The sequence below is a fragment of the Falco rusticolus genome, chromosome 10, assembly GCF_015220075.1.
Source record: "Falco rusticolus isolate bFalRus1 chromosome 10, bFalRus1.pri, whole genome shotgun sequence".
Taxonomy (NCBI): domain Eukaryota; kingdom Metazoa; phylum Chordata; class Aves; order Falconiformes; family Falconidae; genus Falco; species Falco rusticolus.
In genome coordinates this window covers 19476082-19500250 of record NC_051196.1, presented here as the reverse complement: position 1 = coordinate 19500250, position 24169 = coordinate 19476082, and the positions used below count along the sequence as shown (strand labels likewise).

Sequence of the window (24169 nt, the reverse complement as noted above, 5' to 3'; positions counted from 1 at the left end):
TTCCATTTTTTAAAGTGCCAGCTTGCAATGTATCCTGTCTCTTAACAACGGCTAATTTTTAGATCAGATCTTGCTTTGGCCCCAATAGAAAAATTCTTGTGTTCCTCTGAACTGTCCAGTCTTCTTCAAAGATTTAGGTTGATATTTCTTGAGACAACTGAGCTGATCTAAGGATTAGCTGCTGCCAACAGGAGTCAGGCCATCCCCTGGCATGAAGGCTTGCCTTCTGGCTTTCATTTTATACCATGGAGAACTCACTCAGGAACTATTTGCCTTATCTATTTGTTTCTTCTTAATAAAATCTGCCAATCAAGTACTATCAGTGCAGTGCAAGGATAATAAGCGGATGCTGAGGGACACAGCATCCCTTTTAGATGGCATCAAACCATTAATTTAGTTCATCTGTGTTGTGAAACTTCACCCTTACACGTGAAGGCATAGAGGAGAACTTTGGAATTGCAAGTCTAACATGAATTAGCCTGGTTTTAGAGGTACGCACCATGGAGGGTACATTGGCTTCCTTTGGAGCGGGCAGGCACAGAGACTTCAAAGGATCAGAGCCACTGATTTTCCTGTCCTTGATTTCTGTTCCTTTGTGCACGTGCCGATTTGATATTTTGAACATTTCCTACAAAATCCCTCATATTTGTGTATGCACATTCCAGATCGTCAGTAGCTGTGGTGGCCCTGAGCTTGCCAGGTCCGTTGTCAGCCCACTTCTTTCTAAAGACGCCACAGATTTCCTCAGAGGACACCTGACACCAAAAGAAATAAATCTCTGGGACTCCCTGGGAGAGACGTGGACCCGATCCAGGTGAGGACAGAGCTGCCATCTCACCAAGTTCTCCAAGCTCTTGATAAAGACAGAGGGGATGCTTGATTTTATAGTCATGTCAAAGTGTCAAGGATGCCCTGCTGTGCCTGCTTCTCCCTGATGTGCTTTCAGAAACAGATTCCTTGTAAATCTCACTACATATTCCCTGCTTCATGTCCTAGAGCTGAATGGCCTCGAGAAGCAAATATCCCCACCTACATCCCCAAATTCCGCAATGGCTGGGAACCACCTGTGGAAATCTTCCGTGGAGCTCCCTGGGAGATAGATATTGGGCACTTGCAAGAAGAGGTTAGTCCTGTGCCCCCAGTCATCCTCTCTTCCCTCTTCCTCCCCCTTTTTCAGAGTGAGAAATAGATCTGTGGGGTTTGTGATGGTGTATAACAAGTAGTCGACTCAAAACTCAGTTGGATCTGGTCACTCCAGTTAAATACAGAAAGAAAATTATGCCAGAAAAAGGCAGCAGTAACCAGCCCCACCTCCTGAACAACAGGAAGTAGGATACTACACTGTAACTGAGCCCCACGGACAGAAGTTTGCCTGAAGAACCTTTCTTTGGTGTGCACCTCATTGTGACCAAAAGCTTCCGTGATTCATCTACTACTATCACTGTCCTTTTCTCTGATAGAGTTTCCCCTTGTCTGGTAAGGCTGACTCCATTTTTGCCTTTCCAGCTATCATCAGCCAATGGATATCCTTACCGTAACTCCTCACTCAAGCGTGGCCAGACCACTGACCAGACACAAGCTGTGGATGCATTTAAACAGAACGTAACTCAGCATGTAAGTAGGTAAGGTATCAGCGCCACCCTGGACAACGGTGCCTTGGCTCCCACCATGTAACCTCATAAACACACACTGCAACAGATTATGACACCAGGATGTCTTGACGCCCTGGTAGGTAACTCTCTGACATTATTAATTCAGAGTTGTTAACAAGATCAAGAGAACTCAAAGATCAGACGAGTGATTATTCTTGTAAATGCTGTCTGCCTTTTAATCATCAACAGGTCTACAAGGAAAGAGGTTGGTTACATGCATTTTCCATCACAAGAGTCAAAAATATTGACTGACTATCAAATAGTAGGTCTCATTTCCTAGCATCAGCCCAAAGCAGTATTAAAGATCATGTGCCAAAGACACTGCACTGCACTTTTGTTCTCTATATATTTAGAGGAGTTAGTATCTCTCCGCTCATCCTAAAGCCACAGCAGCTTGCACAGAAAGAACATGCTTATAGGAGGAATCTGTACCAAGGCATGAGCCCACACAAGCTTTCCGCTGCTGAAAACGCAGCGCTGACCTCAGTGGCACTGCATGGAAAACGTTCTAACCAAGGAGGTACCCTTTTGCTTCACCAGAGGCAGCAGCTCCTCCTTTTGCTCTTAGACACAACCAAAAGGTAAAAAATATATCAGAGGCTAAATAAAACAAGAATGTGCTTCCAGTCTTGCCCATCTCTCCATCAGGAAACTGACAGGGCATTGACTTCAGACAGCTCTTCTGAACGAGATAAATCCAGAAAATAGGGAAAAATCCTCCCCTTTCTTCAGAAGCCTTGGAAAGTTTAGTTCCCAACCGGAACCAACCAGGCCAGCCCATTGCCTCAGGCTTTTTTCCAAGGGAAAGATGGCTCTTCCACAATTTAGGCAAACACGCTGCCCTGCCACCAGTATTCTATCACCAGTTACTCATGGTATAAGATCCTTATGAAAGTACTTTTGACTCAAAGTTTAGAGGCTTTTCATCTGCCTGCTTGTTTACATGAGCTTACATCTTTGAAATTTTCACAACATCTCTGAGTTTCAACAAACTCTTCCCAAATTACAAATGCCATACTCTGCTTCGCAGTGATTTGGCATGAAGTTATCAACTTCAAACCTTTAAAGAATGGAAGTCCAGAGCCAGCAAAGCACTTAACCCTGCACTCCTCTGTAGCTAGCTCAACACTGTGAAAAAAAAATCTTCAAGCCAGACTGTTTTTTCATGGGTTTATGTTCTAATCTAAAAGATGTATAAGCTCCACTACTACTACAAAAAAAAGTTCAAATTCACAGCAAAACCCCTTAAATCCAATTATATTAGCAAATTAACTCATTCACCCCGTCAAAGGTCCCAGTGGGACCATAAAACAGTACAGATTCAGTGCTGAGTAGGGAAAGAATTATGATCGTCTTCTCCAGCTCCCTTTTTCTCAGTGAGGTTATGAAAAATAAGAACCTAGTTTACACAACAGCATTTAAGTCTATCTTTAGAGACTGGTAGACAATGCACCCAAGGAAAATTTTCATCTGCTAGTCTCAGCACAGGCAAACTACAAACACTAGTATCAAGTCCTGGAATATAAATTAACAGCGTGCCTTTTTACCAAGGTGACCCTTTCCCTAAGACACCACCCCACCTAACTACAGTACGGGCTCATGGAAAAGTAGATGAGAATCTCTTTTGTCCTGGGATAGGTGTCGTAACTTTTTACCTACCTTTCAGAATATCAACAGCAACTTTTCCTTACGGATAACATTTAAGAAAAAAACACCCCAAAAGTTAACAGCATCGAAGCAGATGCTGAAAATTGAGAAGGTGCTCAGACACCATCTTCAGTCCAGAGCAGACCTCAGCCAAGTCTGCCCAGATCACAGTCCTAGGACAAACATATTTGTTGCCATACTCATGCTTTTTTCAGAGTAGTTTGAACTAGTTTCCTAACCAAGAGACCCTATATTAGCAAAAATACCCATGCATCAGTATTGTTATTTACACCAGGGCTCTTGGCTGCACAGAAGTGTCATGAAAGCCCCAAACGGTATTACCATAATTAGCAAAGGTCAGTTGTGTAAAATCTAGGTCCATGCAAAGTACACATTAGCCTCAGCCCCCCCCCAGCTTCTCTCCTCATGACTCCTTTACCTTCTGGAATGCTACAGAAGAAGTAATTTCTACCTAACTTGAGCCTTCCTCCCCCTCCCTGCCTGCAGGGCACTGCTGGGTAAGGCCACCACTCCCTTTCTTGACTGGTGGATTCAATCTGTCAGAAAGTCTGCTCCAAGCTCTCCCCCACTGCAGACTTACAACTTATATATTGCACATGGCTGTAACTAGACCAAGAGTTGGCCCAAATCAAGCAAGCTAAAGGCAATAGTACAGCCGCAGGCATAATATCAAACCACTGAACCAGCAGTTTCAACCTTTTTCAGACCACCAAAGGTTATCTAACAAAGACAGTAAAATGAACTGAAACTAAGCCTAACAGCCTTGCTTTTCAAAGGCAGGTTTTACAGATGCTTCAGAAGCATTCCACAAAGAGCTGAGTTGCCACAGATCAGAGATTTAAAATCACTGATGAAACCCAAGAACTTGGCAATGGAAAACATCAGGCTAAAACCCATAGTTGCTAGCAGTGCTGGAAGTACTAGGTTCACCAGGTTACACAGAACTTGACAAAAACTGGAGAACCTGACCCCCTAGTAAATACAGCACCCAGGAGTCTTCTGCATCAGGCAGCTGTGCAGGTTGCAAGTCACAAGCAGAAAGTGCGTTAAAATAGTTCCTACCTGCCCTTATGCAACAAGGCAAGACAATTTTTCCACATCACAAACATTTTTGGAATTAAAAAATAACGCTACACCCATTTTAACTAGAGAAAAAAAAGATGAGAGCTGAAAAATTTTCCTAAGCCAGGCAAAAAACCCTATAAAAAAAAAAAAAAACATTTCCATTTGGGTCAAAGAGAATCTTTCATTCCACTTTCTCACCATTTTCCTTTTTTGACAATCTACCATATTTATTTTGTCACTCTCTCCAAACAAAAAGGCAGTTCAACATTGAAAGCTGTATATTCTTGCTTCAGAACTTCCCAAGCAAAATATTTTAACACATTCCTCTTCCCCCCAAATTAAGTCTTAGAATACATTCAAACTCACTTTTCCTGGGAACCTGCAAATTCTGCTTCAGTAGCTCAGCGTTGCCTGATGAAATGACCACAGAATTTCCAGACAGTTCTACCTCCACTCGTTTTCAATACCCTTTCTCCCAGTCCTGATGCCTGCTGCTCCCTGCCCTGGCATATGGGGCAGCTGTTTTCATTTATCAGAACAGGAGGGCTTCACTGTTATTTTTCACAGGAGGTGCAATCAGAGCATTTTGTTTGTGCTTTGTCAGTCTCCCTAACCCTTGCAAAGCACCACCTGACAGGGGAGGAAGCCTTTTTCTTCTATCCTGAAAGCAGCAGCCTCACAGGTCCCCAAAAAGGCCACTAACCAAACAGCAGGACAGCTTTTTTGGTTTGTTTCCAAACGCGGGATGTTTTGCGAAAATAAGGGGTGAAAATCTTCCACAAAATAGAGGAGCAAAGGGGCACTGCCCGCGGCACCCCCCCCCACCGGGCTAACACGAGCACAGCTGGCTCTCTACCTTCTACCTGCACCGGCACACAGCCATCAGCACTCCCCTTTCGCCAGTGAACCTGTATTGGCCAAGTTATTAGATGGGCCTCCATTAAAACTCTGATTCTTTTTCTCCTGCAGGAATTTTGAGGCACAGGGAATGGCTCTGCCGAAGAGATATGCCAAAATCCGCTATGATTTCACTGCACGAAATGCCAACGAACTCTCAGTGCTTAAGGATGAAATCCTGGAGGTATGTGAACATGCTTGGAAGGAAAAAGGTGTCTCCTCCTCTTGCCAGGAGCAGGAGAGGGATCTGGAGACACTGGCAAGTGCCAACTCATTTTTGCTCAGTGTCTTCTGAGCAGTAACACAAAGCTTTGCTCAAACCTAAAGCTTTATGTCTGAGCTGGAGCAGGCTGACTGTATACATTGGATCATTTGCTCAGCTGAAACACATCAGTCATATCTTAACTAGCAATGAGGAGGAAGGAAAACAAGTTACTGTAGCACACTGCTGACCAACTTCCTGGGACCAGGTTCATTATTACCACTCCCCCCTGCCCCAAGGAATTATTTTCTATGAAAACATCCTTTTTCATAACCTTTCTCTTACTGCAACATTATTGGCAGCTAGAGAATGTAGGACACAGTCTGCACACGAACTGTGACAGATCTATGACTCAAGAAAAAGACTTCTGTTCAAAGCATAGCTAGAATGAGGAATATGTGTGAGTCCTGCCAACAAAGATGATCCATTCTAGGAAGCTTACTTTGAAAAAAAAAACTTTAAAAAAAAAAATCATGGTTCTGGATAAAAACAAGCCTTCTGAAAGAAGCAGGGGGCAGGAACAACAGGAGATACAGGCAACCTTCTTGCTGTATCATGGTGATGATGTGATTATGTTATGTGTTGTGACATATGATCAAGTTCCATGATAACACTCCAGCATCTCTGGCAGGAGTCACTCGATTTATTTTTTTTAATGCAAAAAGACAACACACAAACTCAGTCACTGGGGAAAAATAAATAAATAATGGAGAAACAGGCAAATTAAGTTGTAATTATGAGTTCTTCAGCACCCCAGATCTGTTTTCCCCCAGAGATGCTCTCCTGTTCACCATTAGGGCAAGTTCTGATGCTTTTCAGGAAAGGCTTTGGCCCTAAACTGCAAATGAGCACAACAGATCTGTGTGCTAGCTCCTGGTCTTGGTGATGTTATTCTGACAACTTTATGTTACTGTGTGGTTTACTCCCACTACATGTCATTTATGGATGCCAGAAATTTGATGTTCTCACTAGCAAATTTATTTTTCCCCCTGTCAGGTGTTGGAAGATAATAAGCAGTGGTGGAAGTTGCTCAACCGGAGTGGGCAGGCTGGTTATGTCCCTTATAATATCCTGGATGTAGTGAAACTGGAAGAGCTCGAACAGGTCTGTAGTCAGATGATATTTAACTGGCAGCCAGCTGCAGGGCATAATCAGCTTCTGACAATGATCTTGTCATTAGACCTCCCTGGAATTCTTAGGATGCTGTGCACAAGTCAGGATGAACCCTCACAAGCAGACAAACCAGGATCCTGGAGCTTCCTCAGTCTCCTATGATAAAACGCCCACATTTTGCCATCATTACCTTCCCCCTCCCCAAACAAGACCTATAGGCCCATGCTTTCCTCCCGCTCCAAGATGCTGAGCATGCCACCTGCTGCCAGTGGTGCCTGGCTGGCAGGGTTGTGGGACAGGCACAGTGCTATAAGCAGCAGCCTGCTATGAAGCAATACCCTCACTCAAAAGGACACCCACCCTGAGCCTAGCACCGGGACCTGCCATCCCAATAGAAAAGGTCTTGCAATGAGGTGTCACCAAAGAAGCACCGGCTGCAGTGTCTTGAAAGAGTTCCACCTTTTGCTAGTGCCTTCCCCCGCCCAAACCCACATACTTCTTCTCAGCCTATGGTTTACCACCTCCTCTGTTGCAAAACTCTGCTGCTTTCAGGGCTGTGCTGTGAACAGGATGAAAGAGCTAATGCAGCCATAAAAGCAAATTTTGCTAAAAAAGCAAAAATCCTGAGATTTTTGTTGGGGATTAAATTAAAGACAGACAGTTCCCTCATCCAGTTCAGCAGCAGGAACAAGTGACTGGAGTGGAAGCAGATGGAAATAACATCAAAGTGAGTATTAAGCGAATATTGCTCTTAAGCACCACCTTGCATTTGTGTGTGGAATTTCTTCCCCGCTTTGGTATTTCACAGCTTGGGAAAAGCATAAGGTGCCCCAGCAGGCCTCTGGATAAAAGCCCTGTTAGTTTAATCAAAATGTCAAAAAACTCTTTTCAGACTGCTCCAGGCAGTTGGCAGTGGTCCCACTTTACATCCAGTTACTAGAGCTGCAGTGCTTTAGCTTCAAAACAGATTTCTGTTTGTTTCCTCTTAATAAAAAATCCTTTTGTTTCCCTTGCTCTCCATCTCCAAGGAGGCCCTACAAGCAGTAAATTCTGCATAGCAAAAGGCTAAAGGGCCGAGTCATGCATGTCATCCACAGCAGTAGTAAGCAAGCATAAAACACCATGCCTCGCTGTGTGACGTTCTCCAGGGGTGTAAATGCCTTCACGCAGTCTTTGGCCTTTGGTTTGCGTTCTGTTCATTCCATGAAACCCCAGAAATTAACTTCTTCCACGCAACTCCACCTGAGATCTCACCAGCCTCAGCTGAGCGGCCCCAGATCAGCACAGGGAGAATGTGGCAATTTGTCCCTCAGTTTGCTCTTGTGGGTGGAAGGCAAAAAGTTTAAGAAAATGAAAAATGGCAAAAAAATTCTTATACTTTTTTTTTTCTTTCTTATCTAGTCTAACCAGAGGTACAAAGGAGACCCAAGCCCCAGAGGATACGGACCATCCAGCCCAACTCACAAGCTACCTGCCAGCTACGCTGGGGATAAATGGGGAAGTGAAATGTTATCGCGGAACTCTCCCCAGGACGCCAAAGAACGTATGTGTCCCACACCGCACTCCCAGCACCCAGGCACCTTTTAGCCACACATAGTAGCCTCAGCCAGACAGAGAGCATGGCACCATGGCTTTGCATTTCAGGTCTTAACTGAGAAGTTTCTGCGAGCATGTGCTTTTGCTCACTCTCTGTCCTGGTGGTTTTCTTTCTTATAAGCAATAGATCAGCAGTGGTTTTGGAAGAGATTCCAGGTAGTACAACAGCCAACAGAGCAGCTGTAAGGAGCTCACTGACTCACGTCACAAGCTCTGAGGCAGCCTGGGACAAGTAGGGCAAAAAGGTGATCACCTTAACCCTCCTTCCAGCTTGACCTTCCTCCTCCTTCTCCTAAGGAGAGAGTTTTCTTTCCCTGCCAAAATGTCTGAGTGTCTCAGCAACCACACATATTCAGGTCAATCCCTTCCTCCTGCTTCCTTTGCTCTTTGCCTCCTGCCACACAATGTGGTGCCCACCTGACCCGTTCCTTCACGTGGTTTCAGAGAAATCCCACCCAGCAGATCTGCCAAATACAAGATTCACATCACTCCCTCGCCCTGCACATGCTATGTGGTGTCATAGAGCATGAGGAAGGCCAGGAGCCCTGCTCACCTCACCCCCTTATTACACGCTGCATACACCCACAGCAAGCTGTCCCCCCGAGGCCACAACCGGGGCTCATCCCCTGTCCAGCCACCATGGACTCCTGCAAGCAGAAGCCCTTTGGGGATGATGGAAATCCCCATAACATGAGCATCATGGACACATACCTATTAATAACACTGAGTTATTCTCCACAGTCTTCAGGAGATTCATGGAAAAAGTGATACTAGATGATGTCTCAGTGGAGTTTTATGAGTGTGCTGCTCCCACCCACTTCATGCCTCCTGCCACTTTATTTAGCTGCACAGCAAAAGCTGGAGCTCTGAGGACTTGGATCAGCAAGTTACTTATTAGAAGTAACAAGGAACGCTGAGAAGTAGAGGGAGCAGAGCTACAGCTCAAAACCAAGATTCTAATTGTAGGTGCTCACAGAACTGGCCTTCTAATCAGGTGACGGCAAAGAGGCAATGAGAAGAAAACAAATGGCAACACAAGAGCACAGAAAAATGGGAACCTCATTCTCAAAAACAGATAATCAGGCCCTGCTGTCTCACATGGCCTCAGGGGTTTTTCCCCTCCCTGCTGTTAAATTTGCTGGGCAATTTCCTTATTTCAATAGTCTGAAGAGAACTAAGTAACTCAAAAACAGGAAGATGACAAACTAAAGCACAAACACAACAGCAACATCAGGCATCAGGGAAAAGTGACCCTGTCCCTTGTCACCACTTGACAGCATCGGTGGGAGCAAAGTCACTGTCAGATCAAGTTTTACACCCTTGAAAAAACTTCTGCTAGTCTGTGTTGCAGGGGTTTATGTCTTTTGAATGAGGTGTGATGAACAGAATAGGTTAGCAACATAAGAAACAAGATTGGTCTCAATATAAATTTGTATATAAAACAGGTGAAAATACAGGTTCTTACCAGCACCTCCTACAGACACCAGTCATGCAAAATGACCATGTTCTTATCAAAATGTTCTCCTGTTATTTTGCCAAATATGACACCCTTTTCCCCCAACAAGTACTTTTGACTAGGAATTTTCTAACAGCTAGATTGGTAGTCTAGTTCCAGTTGGCTAAAAGCAAACACCTCCGCAGACAGGAGTTCTCTTCCACACCAGACCAGTCTCTACGCAGTCAAACACGAACTGGGGGATATGTGCTTGTTAAATGAGACAGCCCAGAGTCTGCTGGTGTATACCGTGACAGAGAATACACTTCCCTTTAGAAATTATACAGCCATATCAATGCTGGTCAATGTCAGAACCACAGATTTCATTTCTCCCAGGAACAGCAGCAGTTGTTCCAAGACTCCCCAGTTAGGCTAACAGACATTGCTGAGATAACAAGGTCAAAATCTCAGACACACAGTGCTTATACCAAACCGTGCCTTTTTCTGGGGGACAGTCATGCTGCACAAAACCCTTAAGCAGCTTTTTAGATTCAGTGATTGCTGAATGGACAATGAGCATTTAGCTGTTACTTTGTGATTCCTCCCCTCCAACATTCTGGATAAAAACTGCAGATATCTAGGTTTCTCCCAAAGAGAAAGTGAGGTTTCAAAAGCTGACAGAAGTTGAGAGTATTGGCTTGGGAGGGAAGGGTAGATTCCCACAGTCTGCTCCAGCAGTCTGCCACCTCCAAAACTGTGGTGGTCTCCCTTTACGCATTTGTTCCTGATGGAAGTTTGAAGGTCAAAACGTCATTGTTCAATCTATTGCTCTAACAAAGCACTTCAGCTTGTTCTCTACAACTAAAATACAAAAGTAAGCACTTCCCTTTGGTGTATTTACAGAGTTAATAAAAATGCTGAGCCACATTCTGATCTTCCTCACAATTTCCCTGCAAACACACTAATTTAATAGGATTTGTGACTGAAGACTTGATCTCATTCCCTGTTCTCTACCTTGTGCCTTGTTTCCCCAGAACTTATTCATCAAATGGATGAGCTGAATGATGAGCTGCTAAAGAAGATCACAAACAATAAAATTCAGCCCCCCCAGAGGAATTTCAAAGTGGAAAAGCCTCAGCAAGTTTTTGTGCCCCTCACCTTTGAATCCAGCACTGAAGAAGTCAAAGCTTGGCTGGAGGCAAAGTCATTCAGCAAAGAGTAAGACCTACTTTACTACCTTATGAAATGCTGATCCTTCATTTAAAAAGGAGTGGGGGAGGCAGCTTGCAACATTTCCACCGGATTGCGAGTCACTTGTATTTATTTAGAGAGCCTGTGTTGCAAATTAGATTTTAATCATGTTAAACCCAGGCTGTGTAACCAGTACATGCAGAGCCCAAACTTACTCCCTTTCTTTCCTATACACTATCAAACAAACCTTGTCTTACTGTGCAGCAAGAGACCTAACAAGTAGCTGCAAATAAAGGAATGGTCTTTCTTATTGACACAACTCACAGCCAAGCACCACACAATATCCTACCGCTGGTGCTTGTCTGGCATCAGTAAGCCAGCAGAGTGCTGAACTTAAAGAGAAAAATAACTAATTAACTAACTAAACCTGTGTCCTGAAGTGCAAATTCCAGATGACTGCCTGTCTCTGGAGAGGCTGTCCTAAAGTATCTCTGAGGAAGACCCAGAGCCTCAGCTGGGACTAGCAAATCTTCCTGGCCACCAGGGAAGGACCAAAAACCTGCTTGTGGTCCAGAGTAACAAACACCAACTTACACTCTGCACAGCAAGCCGAGAGGAGCTCCAGGATTGCTTCCCCAATGCGATGCAACTGGAGTGAAATCACTGCAATATCCATGGGGCTGGGTACACAGCGGGTGCCAGGGTGATGCTTGCTTCACCTGCTCCTCACAGCTTGCTGTCATCCCCGCAGAGAGCTTGGGTCCCCCAACAGCTGCCACCTTGGCACAGCCCCAGGGCCTTGCATGTGATACGGCCCTGGTGCAAGGGCTGCACATCAGCTGCTTACAGCCCTTTGATCTCTGACTCCTCTCCTTTGGCAAAAGGCCACATGTAGCACAATTATCATCTCACTTTTTGTCTTCCCAGGACAGTGGAACATCTTGGCATCCTTACTGGAGCTCAGCTCTTCTCCCTCAACAGAGAGGAGCTGAAGAAAGTGTGTGGTGATGAGGGAAACAGAGTATACAGTAAAATCACAGTGGAGAAAAACCAACTGGAGGTAAGCAGCTTTCTGGACAATTCCTACCTGAATGGGTGCCTGTACTGGCAGTGTCAGATAGCCCATTAAACAGCCATTTTAACAAATACAATTTTTAAGAAGCCAAATAAACAAAACCCACACAACTAATAACACACACCTAAAAATGCAGAAAAGCCTTTTAAGTAAAAAAGCCCCAGATCTGTAAGGCAGGTCACCCTTTCCCCGCTAATGAATCTGCCTTCTTACTGGTAACCACTTAGCCCTTTGAGACTAGCTCTGCTCTCACAGCATTAGTTAAAATCAATAATTTAACTACAGCTTGAAGTTAAAATTCAAATTTCCTGTTTTCTTTCCCTTCTAGAAAAACAGAGGGGAGTCAGAGCTCCAAGAAATCATGAAGCGTCGCCAGGAAAGGATTGATTCCGCTAATTAAAATCTATCTGCTTTATTTCAGCTATTAGTCATAGTAGTGCAGAAAAAGGGAATGAAAGCAATGATCTTCAGTCCAGACAAGAGACAGCAGTGCTCTACTTAGCGGTGTAATTGCCATCAAAGTGACAATTTCTTGAACACTGTTGATAAGGGTAGACAATAAGACCATGCCCCATTGGGAAAGGTGTTTTAATATTGCATGAAGTATTTTTTTTATTATAACTATATATTTTATACTGAAATTTTATGTGCATGTGATCAGAGCAGATCAGAATTCACACATGTCTGAACGTACAACAAGGGTTTGATTCAAGCAAAAAAGACCCTGCAAAGCTTTTCACATAGGGCGTACCTGCTCCCACCTGCCTCGCCAGCACAGCTTGGGAAAAGAGGTCATAGCACACAGCACAGAACAAGCCAGCCTGAATGTTTATAGAGTCTGGACCACAGAAAAAAGTATTTTCTCCACTGTTTTATTTCCTGCTCTGTGGCAGATATCCCCTGCAGCCCACTAGCAAAGGCTCTGTGGCAATTCACTGTCCTCCTTCTGTCACCCCATGCTCCCTTGATGGACAAGGCTAGAATCGCAACACACAGGACCTAAGATTGGCTGCTTCCTTGCATACATGTACAGTTAGTGCTATCTTTGAACAGTGGACACAGGCTTTCATTGCATAACAAGCAGGATCTGAATGACAACTGAAGTGATGTGAATCTGCAAATAGGTGAGTTCAGCCTTATCATCCCTGCTTAGCAGAGGCTCTGGCTCCAGGCAGTGCAGCCCTTTACCTTGGCACTGATCCTGCATCGGGAAGTTGCAGTATTGCCAAACCCAGGCCTCAAACAAGGAGGAGATAAGCCCCTACCATTTGCTCCCAAGCAAGTCACACCCAAATCACTCCCCAGGGTGTTCACCACTCATCCCCACCTTCACGTCTTCATTGCAAAGAGTAATCTGAAATCTTTCCTAAACATCTAAGAAACAAAAATGCACTTGGAAAGGCTCTTTTAATACAGAATAAATGGCCACAAGAAAAAAAAAACAATCTAATTTAGTAGAAGCTATTGTTCTTCACTTCCTGTTTTTCTTACTAACACTACGTGCATATGTATACAACCTATCTACTGAAAAAATCCCTCATTCTTACAATCTATAAATAGGGATGAGAAAAAAAAATCCCTTTCCCTAGAGACATAATTAAGTGATTATGCATCAGTAACTTACTCAAAGTTTTAAAAGATCAACCAAGCATATAGTGAGGTGCCTGTCCACAGCAAGTTTGGCAGACACTGGATTTGTATCTGTATATTACTTACAGACCAACTTGATAGGAATGCAGTAAAGCAAATTCATCTAGAGGAACTGCTCACAGACTTGAAAAGCTTTGTCTTTCTCCCCCACTCACACACCTTAACTTCGGTTGAATGGGAATTCAGGCCCCGACTCCACAAAGACTTACACATGTGCTTTCCTTTACATGCTGTGAATGGTCCCACCTCCTTTAAGGGTTAAGCACTGTGCCTATGTCTTTGCACAATTTGGGTCTGTCTTTGCACATTTAATTAAAAAAGCTGTACAGCTGTAAAGCAGTGGCTGGGGAGCACACGTCTAAATCTGAGACTACTGATGCACCTCTCAGTTTTGGCTTTGCTCTTCCAAAAACGTTTAGAATGGATGATATATTTTCTTAATCTGGAAAAAGGACATTGTCAGCACCAGCAGAAGTAGGGTGCAGGCAAGGAACTTACAGGGGAGGGTCACATTTTAGTCACAACCCTGCAGGCTTGCCATAGCGGCTGGAATTTGAAAGGGCACTCACCTTGTCAGGGAGGAATGATGAGGACAGTCCTCCTGAGAAGCCCTGGCTCTGGATTAGAGTGGAGATAGGAAGCAGGTGTGAACACTGGCAAACCGTTGGTGTCAGAAGCACAGGAGGTGAAATAATTTCTAAACTGAAAATAAAAAAAACCCAGTGAGCTAGGAAACACACCATCATTTTTGTCTTTGGGTATAAAGGAAAGCAAATCACACAGAAATATAGTTGCCTGGGATTATAATAGAAGACTACACAACAGTTCTGTAAAGCCAGGAGCCAAGGGAGTGTTTCATAACATAACTACATCAGAAGACCTTATTGCAGAAGTCACTTTTTAAAATTTCCATATAACTAAGCTGTGCATCTGTTTTATTTGTATTGCCTGCAGATAACGCTATAATGTACTGTACATTAATGTGATTGAACAAAGGATAAAATGATATAACCATGCACTGTATAAGACTTATTAAAATAGTTAAGTTATAACTCTATCCCTGTCTCTTTCACTTGGATATAAATTAAAGTAACAGGACACAAAACCAGTTGTTAAGGGCTGGCTTTTCGTAACAACTTGTTACTGTGAGTCAAAGATACACAGCAGAGTATCTGAAACTACGTTGCCTTTTGTTTCCCGGGGGGGGGGGGGGGGGGGGGGGGAGGGGAACGACAGCCATTCAAAAGGAAGGGTGTTACAGCCTTGATAATCACTGGGATGTAAAAACAGGGGCAGATGAAAATCCCACATATGACAGCAATCAAACACCACGAAAGCTACCATCTGGATCCAAAACATCCCCCTTCTTGTCGTGTTGAAGAACAAATTTCTCTTACCTCTGGAACATGCAACGGAGACAACATACCAGCGTTTACACACAAAGATACTGCCCAAGACTACGTTTTGCACCGGCAAGCTGAAAACATCCAAGTTTGGTCAATGCCAGCTAATGCTGGGCTGAGAACAAAGAGAAAGGATGGAGGATACGAGGCAGGCTCTCTGTCACTGCTTGGCAAAGGACTCTGGAAGCAGCGAGAACATGTTTCCTACATAGTCACACAATTCAAACAGGACTTAAACCTAATGCCTCTTTCCGTTATCCGCTCTGAGCTGGACAAAGCACGAAGCATATTCTTGTTCATCGGGAAGGGAAAATACTGTGGCATGACTGAAACATGTCAAAACAAGGGGAAGAGCATGATCCAAACAGCCTCTGTTTAAAGGCCAAGTGGCAGTTTCTGCAACACTTGCAGCCAAGTTCCGTTGCCCAAGCACAACGATGTTAACAGGATCACCTTCTCCAGATGAAGTTTAGGCAAACGAAGAAGAGCCATATGTGCCCAAGGCAACATGCCTCACAGGGCCAGGTGCCTCCCTCTGGCACGGCTGCACAGGCTGGAGCCCTGGCAAAGGCACCAAAGCCTTGCTACAACAGTGAGGGAGGAACCACACCACTCAGCTCCCGCAGAGGGCTAACGCAGGGGCAGCAGGGCTGCGAGTTTCCTCAGGGCCGCTAAGCGGGGCGAAGGCCTCACCCTCAGCGACCCTCCCGCCGCCATCTCCTGTCACTGGCAGGGCTCCGTCCCGCCGAGGCCCCGCGGGCCCAAGGGGACGGACGCCTGAAGGGCGGCTTAGGCGCCATACCCGGCCGCTAAGGAGGCCCTAGGGAGCTCCTGGGGACAGGAGGCGACATGCGGGCCCCTTCAGCCCACCGGGAGCGCAGCCCGCCGCTCTGAGGAAAATGGCGCGCAGCGGCCGCCGCATTCCCGGTCGCCAGGGTGACCCTCTCCTCAGCCGCCAAATCACCCAATAAGAAACTTTCTCCCGCCCCCCCGCCCTATCCGAGCTCCTCCCGGCCGCGTCCGTCTTGCCTCCGCAATTTTTACTGGCTCGCTGTCTCCCTCCGGGATGAGATTGGCGGGCGGCGCGGCGCGCCCCACCCCGCGGTGTCGGGAGCGAGCGAGCGGCGGGTGCGCGCGCAGGCCGGCTCCCCTCCGGGCACGCAGGGTCCCGTATAGGCGGCGTGAGCCCCCATCCCCGCCCATTATGTCGGTGTCTCCCGTAAAGCGGCAGAAGATGGAGTCGGTGCTGGACCAGCTCAAGCACCACACCACCGTGGTGGCCGACACCGGGGACTTCAACGGTGAGAGGCTGGGGCGGGGGGGGTATCACCGCATCCCCCTCCGCGGAGAGTGGGCGCGCCCGGCCGAAGGGGCGAGCGCCTGAGGCGGAGCGAACCACCGTGGCGGCGGGGGGGAGGTGGCGGTGCCGGTGCGTTGCGCAAGGCCGGTGTTGCGGGAAGGGCCGCCCTGCTCGGGGGGCTGCGGCTGCTGGGACCCGCTGTCAGTAACCCCGTGGGTCCGAGAGACCCGCCGCAGACCTGGGGGGCCGAGCCGGGCCGTGTGGCTCAGCCACCAGCCCCTCCGGTAATTATTTTATCTTTTTTTTTTTTTTTTTTTTCCCCCCCCATTTTGACCTGGAGCGTCCACAAACCCCGGTGCTTAGCTCCGCGCGCTGTCACTGAAGTGCCAGGCTGACAAGCAAAGCTCTGGGGTGTTAACACGATGCCCCCCGCAATAACCACCGTACATTTGGGGTTTTGTCTTGAAATGACAGAAGCAAAGAGAATAACACGAGAGTGGTTTTGCTCGCCTTAGGTCAGGAGCATGAGCAGGCTCCCCTTGGCGAGGGGGCTGCCGTTCGTGACAGACCCGCTTGCTCCGAAGCGGCGCTGCCTGGGCACGCAGCCTCCTCTGAACGTCCCGCCCGAACGTTTCGGGGTGGTGTAGAGCAACGCTTGAATCCTGTTCTGCCATCACCCTGGCCTGCGGTAATCTGCCTGCTGCTTACTAATCCTATAGGTGAGGAATAAACAGTCCTAAGTGGCAACTGTCAAACGTCTGCCATTGGTAAATTTAAGATTAAGAGCGCACGAGGGTCGCGAGGGCTCGGACACGTGCCACGTGTGGCTGTGCTTACGGAGTCGTGCTAGCTCGAGGGAATGTACAGCTGCTGGTCGGTTTGGATCGCTTGATTCCGAGCGTCAGGCTGCGTGAAACCTCACGGAGAAACCATGGCTCACCTTTACGAGTCAGTCTGGCAGGAGAGACAGCCGCGGTGCCGCGGCAGCCGGAGCACCGATGCAGTTTCATCAAACATTGCATCCAGAGAGCTGTTAACACAAAGTGATTAGGTAACTTCAGCCTTGCTGGATCTGCGTGCCTTCAAGTTGTGCTACTTGAAAACTAGCAAGAAACCTGGCTTAAAGCCCAGTCTGTGCTGAAATTGCATCAATTTAAAACATTATATTGTCTACCCTGGTTTCAAAAAAGCATAATGGAAAAAAAAAAATAATAATCCTTGTGATGGCCAAGGGGGGGGTGTGTGGGTGGCAGTAAGGAGGTTGGGTGCTGCCTGCCAGAAAGTTTTGACAAGCTCCTTGAAACAGTTTTGCTGTTTGACTTCTGGCTGCCTGTTGTTGGCCTGTGAGTCTCTTACAATCCAAACAAGACTAGTCAGCACCTCCCTCCCTGTTCAAGTTAAACACAGATGCTTGTGAAGGTGCAGTTGTGGCTAACACCAGCTTTGTGCCTCGATAAACACGCGGGTCGGGTGCCGTGAGGAAGGGGTGCTGGTTTCAGTGGGTTTTGAAGCAAGTACCTGCCATAGCTAGTGGTGGCCTCTTTAGTACCTGAACTAGTTTTGCTTTTTCACTAAGCTGGACCAGTATATGCTTAGGCTTCAGCCTGGCTTTCTTCGTGCTCACAATGAGGGAAGGAGGCACGATGGTCACAGATTCCCTGTGGAAAGCTGGTGCCACCCAGCTAAAACACAGGCTGCTGACTGCTCCCTGACAGGGTGACAGACTTAACGAGGTTCCTCTATGCATGTTGCCAGACATCCGTAAGTCTCCAAATGCTGCAAGGCTGGAAAGAAGTAATAAACTGTCAAAATACACTTCTCTAAAATTGTGCGTATGCTTCAGAACCAAGTTTCATTGGTGTACTGCTTTATTTAAAGCAGTATCCATGTGAATTGAAGCATGTTTTGAAGGACCTGTTTGTATGGAGTAGACTTGCTCCAGGATAATGACATTGCCTAGGAGGGAGCTATGGAAAAACAATAGTTTCTCTGTGACTGGAAAAAAAAAAAAAAAAGTTGCACTCTCGAACTTGGGCTTTTATCGCTGTGCAGAAAAGCTGAGGAAAATGGGCTAGTAATAAATTTTACTGGTTTTCACATTTAGCTGTGTTAATATGGGAATGGCCTGCAGAGGCTCTGGCCCATTTGCTGAGTCAGGCTCTGCGTGCCCGGCAGCTCTGCTGTGCTTATGGCCAGAGAGGGCATGGCCACAGTCTACCCCGTAAACAGCCAGTGTCCCCTCAAACAGGCATAGCCCAGGGCTTACGATAACCCAAAGGGTCACATAATCCCCTGTAAGGAAGGAAACAAGCCTGATAGTACAAGGAAATTACAAGAACAGATACTAAGAAATGGTCTGCAACTATCTGCGAAAGTTTTAAGAGGCAGTAAGAAAAGCTGCTAGAGCCTAACAGATTGTTCTTCTCCTGTTCTGGTCCTAACGGCTGTAGACAAACAAAGCCCCACATGCCTGACCGCTAGGAGGGAAGAAAGATCCCCTCGTCTTTACTTCCTCCCTGTGATTCCTGGAACTCGGCTGTGCTGGTGAATAGGATCTGGACAGATGGGAGAAGTTACAAATTAGTAGTACTTCTCTTCATCTGTCATCTCTGCAAGTCTGTTTCTTTTGGGCAGTGTCTACAGCAGCGAGTAAACTTTGCCGTATCTTAGCACTGCAGCTCTGCTAACCTTGTTCTGGTACTTCGGGCACAAGCCAGCTTTCGGGCAGCGGTATTTAAACATCGTTGTGCACTAGTCTGCTCCATCACAAACACTACTATCTGTCCTGCATAAGTGTTTACATTGTCACATATTTAAGCACAATCCTTCTAATTGCTGAGGCTTGCTCTGGTTGTTTTAAACAGGCTATTTTTATTTCCCTAGCAATTGATGAGTACAAGCCCCTGGATGCCACCACAAACCCATCTCTGATACTAGCTGCTGCTCAGATGCCAGTTTACCAGGAACTTGTGGATGATGCTGTTGCCTATGGGAAAAAACTTGGCGGGTAAGTAGAGATTTTTTTAATCTCAATACATCTATATTTAAGATGCCTTATTTATACAAATAGCATTCAGTACTACTAGCAATGTACTGGGATTTACCCCTCACATATTCATGGGTGTATCTGCTACCCCAAAAAGCCTCAACCCTTAAGGAAAAAATTCTTAGGCTCAGTTCAGATGTGCTTTGAAGAAGCACATCTCCATTCACCATTTCACACGTAGCCCCCTAGGACTGCTCAGGAAAACACTCTTGAGTTGACAGCATCATAGGAAACAGCATCCAACGGCAGAACATAAACATGGAGCAGAGCAAAGGTGGCTACTTGAACTCTGGAATTTAGTGTTGAATGGGCTGTGAAATTTGATCTTCAAATCCATGGCAAGATGTGAATGCAGGATTCCCCCCACCCCGAAATGATTTTGCTGTTTCTGGTTTTCAGGTCAGAAGAGGAGCAGATCAAAAACGCTTGTGACAAACTTTTTGTATTATTTGGAGCTGAAATATTGAAGAGGATACCTGGCCGCGTGTCCACAGAAGTAGATGCAAGGTTGGCTCTTTTTCTTCTGGGTTACCCTGGATATATATGTACATACAAAAAGAGACATGATGTGAGTTGGAGAAAGATGTTCTTGACTGGACAGCTCACTGTTAGAAGATAGCAAGAGTTTATATTGTTAATATTTAATTAAAGCATGGATTTCCCTTAGCTTGATTATAACTCTGTGAGAAAACTTTATGAAAACAAGTAATGCTGAGATTGGATTTTTGTAATCTTCCTGTTGTTTCTGAAGCAAGGTAAACCTCATGCTTCCAGCGTACTTAATTTTGCTCATTCTTTTCTGTGTGATAATGTATTCTCGATGTACTAAGAGATCTGTTTTAACAGTTTATTTGAAGACTTGTGTAGGACTTGCCTTGTTAACCTGCTCATTGCCAATTCACTTCTAATGCTTAGCTTCTGCATTTGTTATAGAAAACTTTATAACGTTCCTCAAGGAAAGCTATCTTGAGCTCTGGATCCCCTGAATCCAAGAGCAGCAGTGCTGTCATACACCTGCTTAATGGGCTCACAATCCAGGCAGCATCTCTGAGAACAAAAACCTGCTTTTGGTGTATAAATGCTGATAAGATAAGATAAGATAGTGTTTTTCAATGGGATTTGGTGGGGAGAGCATTTAAAAAAAAAAAGTTTTAAGCAGTCCTGTTCTTGTTTCAAAGGTTGTCCTTTGATAAGGAAGGAATGATTCAAAGGGCCAGGCGTCTCATTGACCTTTATAAGGAAGCAGGAATTGGTAAGGATCGTATTCTCATAAAGCTGTCTTCAACGTGGGAAGGAATCCAGGCTGGCAAGTAAGTATTTCTGTACCTGGTATGCTGATTCATGGTATCAGGTCACAGGCACCTGATAAATGCATTGGGCACTTCAAATATTAACAATTGTTTTGAAAGCACTGCAGCAGGAAATCTGTTACTAGGGCTACAGCTAGCAAGCAAGGTGCTCTGCTACAGCTCTCTGTTGAAATAGGAAAAGTTTGTTCATACAAGGGCTGGGCTGGGCTGGGACACAAACAGTTTCCTGAAATATCATGCTAAGCTGTCTGCATTTGGTTCAAGGAACAGTATTAAGTAAAGCAGAGTCTGGCAGTGCAAAACGTTTTCTGTTAGCTTCAAACTTTAAAGCTTATAAACTCTACTACATGCCTAATTTAACTCAAGAAATTCATTAGTTTTAACTTACCGGCTTGTTACTAGGCTATAAATTCGGTAGGTGAGCAAACCGCTGTTTTAAGCCAGCCTGTGTCTGCAGGGTTCTGGAAGCAGAATATGGGATTCACTGCAACATGACCTTGCTGTTCTCCTTTGCTCAGGCCGTTGCCTGTGCTGAAGCTGGAGTTACTCTGATTTCCCCATTCGTAGGACGTATCCTGGATTGGTATGTTGCAAATGGAGATAAGAAAACCTATGAGCCTTCAGAGGATCCAGGTGAACTTTCCTTTTAACATATTGTTAAAAATAAATAGCTATTTATTCAAACTGCAGTTTACTCATATAAATCCTCTCATGAAAAAATGTTGCGTTTGAGCTTGTTCTAAATAGTCATTTGTACTGCAAATGAATTATTCTGAAAGCTGCTGATTTCTCCTTTTTAGGAGTGAAGAGTGTCACTAAGATCTATAACTACTACAAAAAGTTTGGCTACAAAACTATTGTGATGGGTGCTTCGTTTCGAAATACGGGAGAAATAAAAGCACTCACAGGCTGTGACTATCTCACTATTTCACCCAAGCTTTTGGCAGAGCTCAGCAAAGAGTATGTCAAGCTAACCCCCACACTCAGTGTAAAAGAGGGTAAGTCCACTTCTATGTAACATGGGCTTGCTCAGTCTCTTTTTATACTTGGAACGCTCAGAGTACGTGGTTCCACTCAGCTCTGTGATGCCTGCTTTCATTCTGCTCTAAGGGTGGGTCTTCACCCCTTGCTGATGGAAATACTGTAGCCTCATTACAACAGTATTGCTACAGTCGCTTCTTTAGGGGCTTGGGTCCCACCGAGCATGCTGACTGGGTTATGATGGGTTCTGAGGGTGCTTAAATATTGTGCACCCTCTCCTGAGGGGGCAGGGAGAGCAGAAAGAAGCTTCTACTTCATATGCTTGGGATGAAATTTTACTGAATATTAGCAAAGATGCTAAACCTGGTTTAATCTTATGTTAATGCTGCATCAGTGATACAATTAGCTCTAGACATGCCAGAAAGTGTGTTTTCCCTCTAGAAACCCCAGAAGACTAAGTGATTTGATCTAGCGATACTGCACCACGATGGCTTCACGTTCCCATTGCACTACTCTTCCTTTTCTGTAGCCTTATTAAAATGCTGCTTTACAACTCTGCAAATGAGACTTGTGCACAGCTGTAGTCACGGGTTGCTGCTTACAGGGTGCTAGCTGACTTGAAGGCATGTTATCAATTGAGCTTTTGTTACAGACTTGCCAAATATTCAAAGACCTAATTGTTCAGCACATTTGCTTAAAACATCTCCCTGTGGTAGGACTGTTTCAGGCTTATTATAAAGAACTATGTAAGTACCGTACCATGTAGAAACAGATACAAGATAATGGCATACACAAATGTTGTATTCTCAGAGAAACTGATTATTTAGGCTACCGTCCCCCACTTCCGTCCCTTCCCCCCAAAAAACAACCAACCAAAAAAACCCACCCTGATCAGGAGCATTTTCAATCTTGCATCCCAGAGTGTGCCCCTTAGTAAGTCATGTTGAAAGTGGTGTTTGAAATTTTTCAACAGCTGGAGATGGTCAGAATCTTGAGACTTTTAGGAAGCCTGTGGTATTAGACAGTATGGTAATACGGTTTGTCTCTGTTTCAATTCCCCTTGCACAGCTCAGGCATGTGAGCTTGAGAAGATCCACCTGGATGAGAAGGCATTCCGCTGGCACCATAACGAAGACCAGATGGCTGTGGAGAAATTATCTGATGGGATCAGAAGATTTGCTGCAGATGCCATGAAGCTGGAGAGGATGTTAAAGGTAGGTGTTGTATCATGCTGCCTCCTGCCACCTCTCTTGTTCCCGAGTACTGCAGCTAACCCACAGTGCCTTGTGGTATGGCTAAGGATTAGGAACCTGTCAGCAAGTCTGATCAGGTTTTTGTACAGGCAGAACATGTTGTGTATGACAGGCAGCTAGAAAACTGGCCACCTAAATTTAAATTAACTCGGTCAACTTCACTGCATCTCAAGAAAGAATTCATGCCAGATGTGTATGGCCACACCTGCTGTTTGAGGCTCAAGGCAGTGTTTAGACTGGCACCTACCTAATCAAGATAACACTGTCAAAGTGAGAAGTCCCTTAAGTCTAATTCTAAACTTGTTAGCTGTCAGCAGTGGTACAGGACACATAAATAATCTTCAGATAGCGAGCTGGAAGTAAATCATGTTTGTACTTGGCAGTAGGAGGCATCAAGAACACATAGACAGAGTATAGCCAGGCCACATGAAAGTCTGCTGTCAGTTTATGGAGAATCTTTCAAATGGGATTAATAAACTGTGTGTTTTGGGGGGAAGAAATACACACCGACTCTGCCATATCTAGGCACTTGTTCTTGTTGACTGACAATTACTTAACAGCAACTGAAGCGTGCATTGCTAAAGCACAGTTCCCAAACTCTTACTCAGCTGCTGTTTCTTTCTTTCTAGGAGCGAATGTTCAGTGCTGAAAATGGAAAGTAGAAAAATCAGAAATTTCCTGAGTGGTCAAGGCTGAATGAGTGGACCATCTGAGTTTAAATGGATGTACAAATGTCTTACCTGTAAAAGTCTCATGCTATATATAGATTTGTGTATCATGCTTTTTTATCAATTTGCAAAGGGACAAATAGAATTTCCGATTTTTGTGGCACTTTTGTCAATACATGCAAATTAACACAGACTTCCGTTGTAATGTGTTCATTTCACTGCTGGAGACACCTGATAATTGATTTTTAAATTTTTTAATTAACTTCCTCTTTAAGTTACAGTCCCAACACATTAAGCAAGCAGTTTAGTCACAGTAAAACAGCATGAAAGGCAAAAGACCCAGGTTTCAAAAGCCCTCCTTGGTACAAAACCTGCAGGTGCTCTTACAAAACACACACACATATTTTTATAGGAATATATATATAGACACACACTAAACCAACTAAGCTCCAGTCCCTTCCTTTCCTCTTTCTGCAGCCAAGGCGGCAGCAGTAGTGACTTATGAGTTGGCAAACCTGGTGAATGTCATCAGAATTAGTATTTCAAGGCTTTTTAAGGGGGGGGAAGGGAAGCTGTGTCATAAGAAATGTTTCTGGTTTTTGTT

At 45.1% G+C, this 24169-nt stretch overlaps 2 protein-coding genes across 3 annotated transcripts in view; both read left to right on the top strand.

The window, feature by feature from the left end:
* EPS8L2 (EPS8 like 2) overlaps positions 1 to 14656 on the top strand; it is a 66856-nt gene extending 52200 nt beyond the window's left edge. For both annotated transcript variants that reach the window (XM_037402453.1, XM_037402454.1), the window contains 9 exons: positions 666 to 814; positions 997 to 1123; positions 1507 to 1622; positions 5355 to 5466; positions 6541 to 6648; positions 8059 to 8200; positions 10723 to 10906; positions 11807 to 11939; positions 12283 to 14656. In XM_037402453.1, the coding sequence (XP_037258350.1) occupies positions 666 to 814; positions 997 to 1123; positions 1507 to 1622; positions 5355 to 5466; positions 6541 to 6648; positions 8059 to 8200; positions 10723 to 10906; positions 11807 to 11939; positions 12283 to 12354 (1143 nt within the window). In that variant the 3' untranslated portion in view covers positions 12355 to 14656. The remainder of the gene's footprint in view (positions 1 to 665; positions 815 to 996; positions 1124 to 1506; positions 1623 to 5354; positions 5467 to 6540; positions 6649 to 8058; positions 8201 to 10722; positions 10907 to 11806; positions 11940 to 12282) is intronic.
* A 1454-nt stretch (positions 14657 to 16110) lies between these two features.
* On the top strand, positions 16111 to 23758 carry TALDO1 (transaldolase 1). Its single transcript, XM_037402457.1, has 8 exons — positions 16111 to 16308; positions 19191 to 19314; positions 19753 to 19860; positions 20532 to 20663; positions 21121 to 21296; positions 21464 to 21661; positions 22713 to 22858; positions 23527 to 23758. The coding sequence occupies exons 1-8, from the start codon at positions 16212 to 16214 to the stop codon at positions 23557 to 23559; spliced, it is 1014 nt and encodes a 337-aa protein (XP_037258354.1). The 5' UTR covers positions 16111 to 16211; the 3' UTR covers positions 23560 to 23758.
* Positions 23759 to 24169: the final 411 nt, after the last annotated feature.